This window comes from Phoca vitulina, unplaced genomic scaffold (assembly GCF_004348235.1).
Source record: "Phoca vitulina isolate PV1807 unplaced genomic scaffold, GSC_HSeal_1.0 scaffold43, whole genome shotgun sequence".
NCBI classification, from domain to species: domain Eukaryota; kingdom Metazoa; phylum Chordata; class Mammalia; order Carnivora; family Phocidae; genus Phoca; species Phoca vitulina.
Genome location: NW_022589746.1, coordinates 6,057,414 through 6,069,782, shown reverse-complemented (window position 1 = coordinate 6,069,782; position 12,369 = coordinate 6,057,414). Strand labels below are relative to the sequence as shown.

The 12,369-nt window shown below is 41.9% G+C and overlaps 1 protein-coding gene across 4 annotated transcripts in view; it reads left to right on the top strand.

Annotated features, from left to right (window-relative positions):
- The window catches only part of GNG4 (G protein subunit gamma 4), a 65,219-nt gene extending 53,265 nt beyond the window's left edge, over window positions 1–11,954 (top strand). For all 4 annotated transcript variants that reach the window (XM_032430352.1, XM_032430351.1, XM_032430354.1 and 1 more), the window contains one exon: window positions 10,804–11,954. In XM_032430352.1, the coding sequence (XP_032286243.1) occupies window positions 10,804–10,932 (129 nt within the window). In that variant the 3' untranslated portion in view covers window positions 10,933–11,954. The remainder of the gene's footprint in view (window positions 1–10,803) is intronic.
- The last annotated feature ends 415 nt before the right edge of the window (window positions 11,955–12,369 follow it).

Here is a 12,369-nt window from a genome sequence, read left to right as displayed (position 1 = left end):
AATTTCTCCAGAGCTACTATGCTGTGCATTAACTTGCAACTATCACAGGTCCAACTCTAACAGAAATAGGACCCACCCTCTTTCCTGTATCATAAGCCACATTGATCACAACTTTTCTCCCCATCAAATTCAACACAATTGATTTCAGGGTCTACAACTATTGCTTCAGATTCAATCCACTCACCTTCACCATCTCCTATCAATCGTTTTTTAACCACTGGTTACAATATGTACAAGATCTATATGATAAAAACTACAAAACTCATGAAAGAGATCAAAGAAAATCTAAATAAATAAAGACATTCCATGTTCATGGATAGGAGGACTCAATATTCTTAAGATGTCAGTTCTTCCCAACTTGATCTACAGATTCAGGACACTACCAATAAAAAAGCTTGTTGATACTGACAAACTGATTCTGAAGTTTATATGGAGAAGGGAAAAAAAGAAAAAAAAAAGGAATAGCCAACACAATATTGAAGAAGAGGAAGTTGGAAGACTGACACTACCCAACTTCAAGACTTACTATAAAGCTACACTGATGAAGACAATGTGATATTGACAAAAGAATAGACAAAGAGATCAATAAAACAGAATAGAGAGCTCAGACATAGACCCACATAAATATAGTCAACTGACCTTTGACAAAAAAGCAAAGGCAATACAATGGAGAAAAGATAGTCTCTTCAACAGATGTTGTCAGAACAACTAGATGGCCACATGCAAAACAATAAACCTAGACACAGACCTTATACTTTTCACAAAAAAGAGCTCAAAATGGATCACATAAAAGGCAGAACTATAAAACTTCTAGAGGAAAGCCACAGGAGAAAATCTAGGTGACCTTGGGGTTTGGCAATTAGTTTTTAGCTATAACACCAAAAGCACAATCCACAAAAGAAAAACTGATGAGCTGGACTTCATTCAAATTAAGAACTTTTCTGTGAAAGACACTGTTAAGAGGATGAGAAGACAAGCCACAGACTGGGAGAAAGCCTTTGCAAAACACATATCTGATAAAGGACTGGTATCCAAAATATGCAAAGAACTCTTAAAACTCAACAATGTGAAAACAAACCACCCCATTAAAAAAACAGACCAAAGGGGATGCCTGGGTGGCTCAATTGGTTGAGTGTCTGCCTTCGGCTCAGGTCATGATCCCAGGATTCTGGGATTGAGTACCGTGTGGGGCTCCTTGCTCAGCAGGGAGCCTGCTTCTCCCTCTGCTTTTGCTCCCCCTGCTTGTGTGCTCTCTCTCTCTCTCTCTGATAAATAAATAAAATCTTAAAAAAATAAATAAAGCAAAGGTCTGAACAGACATCTCACCAAAGAAGATATACAGATGGCAAAGAAGCATATGAAAAGATGCTCCACATCATATTCCCCTAGAGCATTACAAATTAAAAGAACTATGAGATATCACTACACAACTATTAGAATGACTAAAATCCAAAAAACTGACAAAAGTAAATGCTGACAAGGATGTGGAGGGATAGGAACTCTCATTTGTTGCTGGTGGAAATGCAAAATAGTACGGCCATTTTGGAAGGCAGATTCTTATAAAGCTAAACATAGTCTTACCATTCAATCTAATTGTATCAAAAATAGACAAAGCAAAATCTCACAAAATGTCAAGATGGACAAGTTGTGTAAGAGTATAGCATGTCTTTCCTAGTCTTTGGTGGATCAACTAGATAAAAGAGAGGTAAGCATATACTAATAATAAAATTAATTAGGTTGATCTGATTGATTGACTGATTGATAGGTAGATGGATGATGGGACATATATCTTTTTCCAGAAAATAATAAGAACACTTTTCTGTAAGTACCAATCAGGGAACATTTTAATATATTCTAAAAAGTAGAAATGGTTCATACCACATTCCTTGACCATAGTGCAGTAAAATGGTGGTAATAGTATGAGTAAATGTCAGCCTCAGTATCCTTTTTAAACCATCTCTTAAACAATGAAATTGACTTTGAGAATGCCATATGTAAATGTGTAAGACGTGTATTTTTTAACAAACACTCAAAACATAAAAGGGCATAAAAGACTTGAAAGAAGGAAGGTGGAGACAATTTGGATAAAGGAAAGTGGACACCTTCTTCTTGAATAGGCAGAGTCAATATTGTAAAAATGTCTATTCTCTGTAAACTAATATATAAATTCAACACAGATCTAATCAAAATTCTGTTTCTGTTTTTGGAGAAAGCAAACTTCAAACTATTCTAAAGTTCAATTGGATGAATAAATGTGTGAGAGTATCCAGGAATTTTTTTAAGTATCTGTGTTCAAAGAAGAAGATGTGTAGAAATTTCCTGCGAGGTATTAAAGTTTATTATAAAATCAGAGTATTTAAAGCTTTATAATTAGATCAATAGAACAGAATAGGAAGTCCTAAATAGATCCAAATGTACTAGGAATTTGGAATATGATCCAGATGGTATCTCAAATCAGTGGAGAACACATTATTTATAAATGTTGCTGGAAACTGCTAGCCCTTTGGAAAATAAGTAAAGCTGCATACATCACTAATTTTATACAGAGAACTTCAGATGGATTGTATGTGTCTGCTTGGGCTACCATAACAACACAGACTCTGTGGCTTAAACAACAGAAATTTAATTTCTCACAGTTCTCGAACCTGGAAGTCCAAGATCAAGGTGTCAGTCGGGTTGATGTCTGGTGAGGCCTCTGTCTTTCTCACCATGTATTCACATGGCCTTCCCTCTGTGCTCAGGGGAAGAGAGAGCTTTCTGGTGTTTGTTCTTCTTTTAAACATACCCAATTCTATCAGATTAGGGAATCCCACCCCCCTTTTTTTTTTACCTCATTTAACCTTAATTATTACCTCCCTGAAGGCCATATCTCCAAATAGTCACATTAGGGTTTATGGCTTCAACATACGAGTTTGGGGGACATGGTTCAGTCCCTAACTTTGATCAAAGATTTATTTTTTTTAAAGATTTTATTTATTTATTTATTTGGGAGGGGAGGGGTGGAGTGAGAGGGAGAATCAGGCTCCCAGCTGAGCACGGAGCCCAACGCAGGACTCCATCTCAGGACCCCGACATCATGACCTGAGCTGAAGGCAGACATTTAACAGACTGAGCCACCCAGGCGCCCCTGATCGAAGATTTAATATAACAAATAAAACCATAAAAGTACTAGGAAAATAGGAACAACTGTTTTTATAAATATTCAGGAAGGCCAAATATACCACAAAATCCACAGTTCATAACATAAAAGTTTTGACTGTATTTTAAAAAATTCAATATGGTAAAAATTTCCAATCAACAAAATAAATACATTTGCACTTGTGTAACGGAGGGTTAATTTCTCTAAACCTCTCTGAAATTTCTCTGAAAAGTCAATAAGAAAAGATCCTCTTTTTTTTAACTGTACAAATGACTAGGCAGTTTAAAATGGAGAAATATAAATGGTTAAATATATGAAGGGACATTTACCTCCATAAGTAAGAAAAGAATTATGCTCAAAACAACATTAAGATCTGCTTAAAAAAACACACACACACACATCGAGACCCATACAGTTGTTTTTGTCTTAGTATAGTTGACACACAATGTGACATTAGTTTCAGGTGTACAACATAGTGATTCAACTTCTCTATATGTAATGTTGTGCTCACCGCAAGTGTAGCTACCATCTGTCACCATTGAGACTATTACAGTACCATTAACTATGTTTCCTATGCTCTGCCGTTTATTCCCTTGACTTATTCAATCCATAACTGGAAGCCTGAATCTCCCACTCCCCTTCATCCATTTTGCCCAATCCCCTCAGGTAACCATCAGTTTGTTCTCGTTGACTGCTGCTTTTTGTTATTCCACATATGAGTGAAATCATGTGGTATTTGTCTTTTTCAAGTCTGACTTATTTCATTTAGCATAATACCCTCTAGGTCCAAACACCTTGTCACAAATGGCATGATCCCATCCTTTTATTTGGCTGAGGAATATGCCATTGTGTAGGTATATATATATATATATATATACCACATCTTCCTTATCCATTCATCTATTGATGGACACTCAGATTGCTTCCATATCTTGGCTACTGTAAGACTGTTGATGTTTTTAATCTTTGATGAAATCCACTGTCATTCATCGGCCGTGAAGTGAGAGGTTTTTGATGGTTGGAGTGGACACTGATATAGTCTTCCAGAAGGATAGTTTGGGGTATGTATCAAAATGTTTATTGTGCATACTCTTGACCCCAGTATTCTCACTTCTAGAAATTTATCCAGAGACTATCTCACAAATAATGAAGGGAAGTAAGAATTTCATCAGAGCCCTATTATAATGTCGACAAATTGTAATTTTCGACTGTCCATCAATAGGTATTGCTTAAGTAAGTTAGGTAGAGACAGTGTTACACTTCATTATCATCCTAAACAATGACATACATCTGTGTGTACTGAGTTAACAAAAAAGCATGTTACAGAACAGTATATGAAATTGTATGTAGAAAGATGAATAGTAAGATATCGGAAAAGATGTTCACCAAAGCACTGTCTCCAAGTGGCAGTTGATTTTTGCTTCCAGCTTTGAACTTTTTTGGCAATTTTACAAATAAATAAGGATTATTATTGTAAAGACAATAAAACTGTTTCAAAATTAAAGTTCTTCATTGGAATCACCTCTTCCACAGAGATGCCACCAACCCCTGAGGACCCAGTTACTCACTCCCTCCTCTGATTTTATTATCATTTATATGGTATGATGATATGTGAAGGGGGAAGAGGGTGCCATGCGAGGTGACCATGTGGTATAGTAAGCAGAAAAAGAGACCCTTTCTGTCCTTCCCACATAGGATCTCACCCCCACATTATCTGCATGTACACTGTCCATTTTGTATACAATCTATATCTTCCTCCTCATTCCCTTAGGGACCAGTAGCCAAACGCAAAATATGACCATATTTTCATGGAAACACACTGCATAAAAATCATAAATTATATTCCAAATTTAAGTGTAAATGAGGTCAGGTTTATCTTCTCTACTGGTTCTGCCCATCAGCATGGATAACACAGAGCTGTTGAGTGGAACCGAATAGTAAGCGTGCAGAAGTTTGCTGGGACAGACCTTTGGGTGTCAGCCTTTTGGCTCTTGCTTCACATTTATATTTGAACCAGTTTTCCTCATATTCTTCTCACAGATAAGTCTTTCACGTGTCTTACCCTTATTTTTTTTCTAGCCCTTCTAAGAGTCATGACAGTGCTGCCAGTTTGTGAGTTCTTTTAAAAGAACAACATGTGTTCTTTATGGTTTCATTTCTCTACAAGATAAAACACGCTGTGTTTTCCAAAGCCAAACGAGAAGATTCTAAAGTGAAAGCCACTTGTTGTTAAAACAGAAGATGAGTGAGGCTCAAATACCATGGTGTTTCCTGTGGAAAACTGAAAAAGAACAAAATCAGGGAGTCCGTCGTGTTCTGATAGGTCACTGACAGCCAATTAAAAGCATCCGGAGAAGTCCAGGGAAGGGATATAATCAAGATGAGAAATGATGTGAAGGTTGCAAGAATGACATGTCTAAAAGAAAATAAATATAAATGACATCCTGTGACCCAGCCCAAGGTCAAGGCAGTGCGAACAGATTTTGCCTTTCTAACGTGTCCAGTCTGAACTCTAGGTCCCACCCCTTCGTTGCTCCTTCTGCTACTTTAGCAATTTAAACCTTCTCTTCGGTTTCTCATCCTCTCCCAGAAACGTTCATAGCTCTCACCCAGACCGATTCAGATGGTAACTGTCTACAGTCAGATTTAGAAATAAATTCAAAGACAGGGGGCTAGGAATGAGCGATTCTAGAATAGCTGTCAGATCAAAGGAGAAAAATCTTTGAATTAAATCAAAGAAGAGAACATAAGCAGGAGAACAAGAAGACAAAAGGTGCGTTTGAAAAAGGTGAGGGACACTTCCAATTCATGAGGATTTGGGTTCGGGGCACTGTGGGCACCCAGTTGCCCTAATAATTTCTGAGAAACTTCCTCATGTCTGTTTCTCAACGCCCTCCCAGAAAGGAGCCAAATGAATAATGAAATAATAATATGCTGTATATATAATAGCATCCATTATGTCGCTTCATCACAGACCAGCAGCTACTGCTATTCCCGTTGACAGGACTGATACTCAGTGCCTGAGTGTTTGTCTTGCCCAGAATGACACAGCTCATTAGAGCTGAGCGCAGCTCGGTCAGAGACATTGTTTCCTGACTCACAATCCAACGCTTCCTCTCTAAGAGATGCCGCTGGCTTTCTAGAATCCCTGGAGCCTAGAACCTTCTTGTTACATCCATCTTTCACCTTTAAGTAAACCCCAGAAACCTCTTGAGTGACTTCACTACTTCTTGTCACCAAATAAATTACTCTTTTCAGTAAACTTGCAAAATGATTGAATTAGGGGTTCCTTTGTGGAAAACTGGGATATGTCAAAACTAAGAGGTGGTCAGAATCATATAGGACATGTACCAACCTGTTGAAAGGGTTTGGTTAGGTTGAGGTCCACAGTGGATCTGGTTAATCATTCTAATCAAGCTCAGTGAGGGCTTAGCTCTTCCGGCAGTGAAGGCCATGTAATATCAGCTCTTAGTTAGGTTAACTTGGAGATACTAAACTCTCTTGCAAGTATCTTGGATTTACCGCTCATTGTGCAATCAACTTCTCATGTGGGGAAAAAAAAAAAAAACCTTATGCAATGATAGCTAATCCACCATTATGAACATTTGACTTTAGAATTCAGAGAGGGACTCTCTGTTATATTATTCGTGTATTCCCATGTATCTTCCAGCCCCCTCCCACCTCGTATCCTCCAGGGATAACCTTCCCCACTCCCAACTAGCTGCTATATCTGTGGCCTAGGACCCAACAATTGAAAATTGCCTATATTGATCTGTATCAATACAGAGTAGTTGCTGGGATCCACTAGAAGCCAAATGTTTTACTTAGCTAGCTCATACTGCTATAACAGAGTGCCACAGACCTGTGGCTTAAACAACAGAAATTCATTTCTCACAGCTCTGCAAGCTGGGAAGTCCAAGATCACGGTGCTGGTGTGGTTCTGGTGGGAGTTTTCTTCTTGGTTTACAGGTGGCCACCTCCTTGCTGTGACCTTACATAGCAGGTGGAGAGAGATCTCTCCCACCTTACATGGCAGGTGGAGAGAGATCTCTCGCATGTCTCTTCTTAGAAGGGCACTAATCCCATTCATAAGGGTTCAATCCTCATGACGTGATTACCTCCCAAAGACCCCACCTCCAAATACATTGAGATTTAGGCTTCCCTGTTTGGTTTAGGGTGGGGGAGGACACAAACATTCAGTTCACGGCATCATAATAAGCAAGTATCTTGAGCATGTGCTTAGGAACTGGTGTTTTGATCTCGAATACTTCCTGACATTAGAAGAAAGAAAAAATGCACAAGGATTCACCCTGTGGTGTCTGCTCAGACTTTAGAGGTGAGGTATAATTCCTGTAATGTCCTGAGGGTTCCACTGGGGAAAACCAGCATATGACTTCCGTTGGGAGCGTGCACTGAGTTTGACCTTGTAAAAGATACTGTTGTTGCACCACGGGGGCTGCAACCTGGCTGTGCTCTCAACAATAATCCTGCTTTGTTTTCTTGGGGTGGAGGGAGGAACAGGCAGAACCATCAAACATGCTTGAAATTGATTCCAAGTAGTATCGTTAAATAGACCCGGATTGCTGGGAAATAGGTGTGAGTTGCTCTACTTTAGATGCAAAGGATAAATGCAGTGGGTGTCACAGCCAGAATAGTAATTATGTCATCTGTCTTGTCGAAGAGTTTGACTATAGTAATTGCAACATTTTCTCCCATCATTGAAGCTTGTAATTATAGTGCAACTAACAGGATTATGTGCTAACTTGGGCTGTTTTAATCACCTCTTTTACTCTGAAATGCAATGGTAAAATTCCACAGTTGCTCCCAGGCTGCCAATTCTTTTCAACATCTGTTGTCTTCTAACAGTTCAATACTAAGGAGCAGAGGCAGAGAGGCTCTGGGCATTTCGTAACAGAGGTCTTTAGGTAAAGCAGACTTTAGGCTTGATGAGAAAGCATAAACAGTAAGGGAGTTTTAAATTTCCAACCCAAATAAAATTTTCTCTTTGAAAGCAAATCATATGTTTTTTGTTTCAAAGATGGCAGATGTTTTCTGCAATTTGGCAAAGCCTGCAGCCCATATTTTATATGCGTGGAAGGAAACTTTCAACTATAAAAATCAATCTAGGACTGATTAAGAAAAACCTCCCACGCAACCTAACAAGCAGGTTTGGGTTAAGTAATGCCTGGATCTTAAGTTGTGTGTCAGGATGTCACTTTTCATGTGTAAGACTCATTAAGATGTTCATTACTTATATTTATCTTTACAGATCACATAACAACAAACTTCAGGGGTTATCCAAATACTCTGTTTATGCAGGAAATAAAGGAACATCGCACGCTCTGTGAAATAAGGGGGCTGACGGCTGAGCTGGAAACCTCCCTTGATTCTTTGATTGTAGGATGACTTACGCGCTCTTTGAGTGTTGTTTCAACAAAACGAGGGCATCTAGGATATAAATATTGCATGGAACCAACCCAGATCTGCCCGTTTGGTCTTAAATTGGGCTCTTATTACCTGGCACCAAGACAGTCCCCATTAGGTATTCATTCCCGTTGTACAGGTGCCCAGACAGGACTCCACCCTCCAGAGGACTGTCGTTCTAACTCAGCAAGCACATCTGTGATCCTAAAACCAGCAGGCAAAAGGAGGCAATCAAAGAACAGCCTGTTTTCCTGAAAGAAAAATTGTGGAACCAAGTGCAGTATCACCTTTAGAGGTGATAGAAAATTCCCTAGATTAGATCTGCTGAAAACTAGCAAGGCCAGACATGAACAGCTTAGTTGTTCGGGTGCTATAGACTCGGAGCTGCGTGGGCAGCAGACACACGGATGGGAGGCAGGGACAGCCCAGCCCCATCTCTCCTTCGCCCAGCCGTCCTACAAAGCCTCATTGTTGTTTTAAATTGAACTATAGCTGACATACAGTGTTATATTAGTTTCAGGTGTGAAACAGTGATTCCACAATTCTGTACATTACAAAATACAGTAAGTGTAGTAACCATCTGTCACTATACAGTGTTGTTAAAATACTATTTGACTATATTCCCTACGCTTTGCTTACTTTTCATCCCTGTGACTGTCTTATAACTGGAGGTTGGCACCTCCAGAGCTACATTTTTGGGGCCCCTTCTTCTAATGCCTTGGTCTGACATCCTGGTCACCGTGCAGCAGCCCCCCCCCCAGTGGGGCGCCCCCTTGTGGTCGCTCTCAGGAAATGGAACTATTCAAATCCACCCACGAAGGATGTTAAGCATCCGAACAAGTGTGGCCCGCGGGAAGGGTCACACTGCAGTTACAATTTAGCAAGCTAGCTTTGGGCCAGCTGGATCATGTCAAAAGGTAAACCGAGGTATATTAAAGTTTTTCTTTTTTTTTTTAAGATTTATTTATTTATTTGAGAGGGAAAAGGAGAAGCAGGCTCCCGATTGAGCAGAAAGCCCAACTCAGGGCTTGATCCCAGGACCCTGAGATCTTGACCTGAGCTGAAGGCAGACGCTTAACGGACTGGGCCACCCAGGGGCTCCGAGCTTGACTCATCTGTTCAACCTCTAGTTTTATGGGGGGGGGGGGGATGTCTTATACTTCTCTACTAGAATTATTTGTAGGATTCCAGCCACTGCTAAATCAGATAGGTCTGGGCTGGAAATCAGAAGAATTTCTGGAAAATTTTGGAAGATAGGTCAGTCTTTAAAACCTGGAGGGAATGTGTGTGACTTGTATACACTGGAGGCTCTAAGACATTTTTTCATTCATTTGTGGAATGTTTCTAACATTCTAGGGAAGATTTAGACTTTGAATGTACCGAAAGGATCTCATTTGACTGCTGTATACTTACCCCCTCCTGTAGCCTCTAATAAGCCCTTGAAGACAGAACAACCTAATTGGCAGGATGCATTAATGCACAGGCCATTCATTTGCCGAGCACATGACCCAGACCCCGGGTGAAAGGAGCGAGCTGGTAACTTCATTTTCCTATTAGGGAAGGCGTCTCGGCCCTCTGCCGGCTCCCACCCAGCTCCTCCTCTAGAACCCCTGGGCTTGAATGAGGAGGATAGTTCAGGGCACCACCACCATGTATCCTCAGGCTTCAGGTAAGACTGGAAGGAAAATGGAGGGGAAGGAGATTTCTGGTCAGCAACAACTCCCTGCACAGGGGAATGGCCATTGTGAGTTAAGACACGTGCTGAGAGTACATAGCTCATGTATGTAATCTATATAATATGCTAATAATATGTGTTCTCTTGGGGAGAATGAAGTGTCTCTCTGTGCTGGTCATGAGAGTGGATTGCAATCAAACAATTAATAACAACAGTAAACACAATCACTGGTTTGGCCGGGCCCAGTTCTCAGCTTTATTCATCTAGACATGGTTTAGCAGGGTAATTGTGAAGCTACTGGCCTGGAGCCTCCACTCGTCACTCAATTGAGAGTAGAACAAGGATGTCTGGACCTTCTCATTCCTCTCTGGAGGTTGATCTAGCACCCCCAGGCCAGACCTCTTTCCACCCAGGCATGTTTCAAACCCTGTCTCCTTGGGTTTGCACAGACCCTCTCTCCAGGCTGGGAATGGCCTTATCCTTGGCCGTGTCCACACGGACACCTCTGTGCTGGACCCACCGTGAACTGGCTCTTAACCCAGCACCTGTGCTGTGTCCGCTGCAGGTGTCCCAGGCAGCCGCGGATCTCCTGGCCTACTGTGAAGCTCACGTGCGCGAAGACCCCCTCATCATACCAGTGCCTGCGTCAGAAAACCCCTTCCGAGAGAAGAAGTTCTTTTGTACCATCCTCTGACTCCATTGGTGATGACGTGGCTCTTTTTCTGTCCATAGTTCCCTGGCAGAGACCGCATGCTCTTAGCCGTAGGGAGTCCCAGCCACCCCCGCCCTCCCCCACCGGGATGGCCCGGGCCGCCTTCCTCCGCTGCATTTCTTAGTTGCGTTCCATGTCACGCCTTCTTTTCAGTCTCATGGCATTTCCATCACTGGCAAATAGACATTTTTGTAGCCAAATAGCACGTGCCAAGTAAAAATAAGTATGGGGTTCAGGGTTTAATTTTTTAAAGCATCTATTCCCTCTTCAGGACATCGAGCTCATACATTTCAGTGGCTAATTTATGGGAAAGAAAAACTACGTCCCTCCCTCCCCCCATTCCCAATAATTCAATAGCAAATTAGAGCATTTGGACCCACTGAGATATGTGGATCATGTTTTCATCTGGAAGTTCTCTATCTCCTGCTTTTCCCTCATCCTGTTAGAAAGGAAATAACCCACAGCATCAGACGGCTTTCCCAATGTGTGTCTTTTCTGCAAGGTCACAGGTCCCTGTTTCCCACTGATTACCCTCGACCACTTTGGAGAGGGTCCTTCTACAAATGTCGATGTTGGGGGAATATTGTAGCAAGCTGCGCTGTCTGTGCACACCATGGTAGCTGTCTGTGCGCTCCGGCCGCACCACCCAAGGGCACCGTCCCCCCTCCACATGTCCCATCTTCCTGCTTCTCCTTCTCTGACTCCTCCATAGTTCTGTCCTGGGTGCACTAGTAGGGACCTGTTTGGGTGCAGCACGGCGCCCCGTGGGGTGTCACCAGAGTGGTTTCTGCCCCAGAGGAGCAAGCCACAGGGCAGCAGCTTCCTCTGCACCACCCATGATCTGAGCATTGACCGTATTCACTTATTTAATGCCCCAGCAATTAATAACTGTCACGAGAGTAGGTCTGTCTGTTTTAAAGAGAGGAAAACTGAGGGGTGCCTGGGTGGCTCAGTGGGTGAAGCGCCGACTCCTGATTTCGGTTCAGGTCGTGATCTCAGGGTCCTGGGATCGAGCCCCGTGTCAGACTCCGTGCTCGGTGGAGAGGCTGCTTGAGAGTCTCCCTCTCCCTTGCTTGCTCGTTCTATCTCTCTCTAGTATAAGTAAGTGCAGCACACTTCTCTCCTCATCTTTGCCAGGAGAAGGCACGTTGGGCCTAAATAGCTTGTGGAAAACGATAAGACAGATACGTGGATGCCCCAGTGGAAGATTAGACAGCCCTTGGGTTTTCTGAGACCAATTTGCACGCCCCGCCTAAAACAAAAATGATGAAAGAGAGTAAACCACGGGGGCAGAGAGCTCCCTGTCCAAGTTTGTGCCCTTCCATTGGCGTCCTCCCTGGCTCTCACAGCAGCTAGCTGCATGATATGGGACAAGCCATCATGGGCCTGGAATGTTCTAACCTGCTAATTGGGGATAAT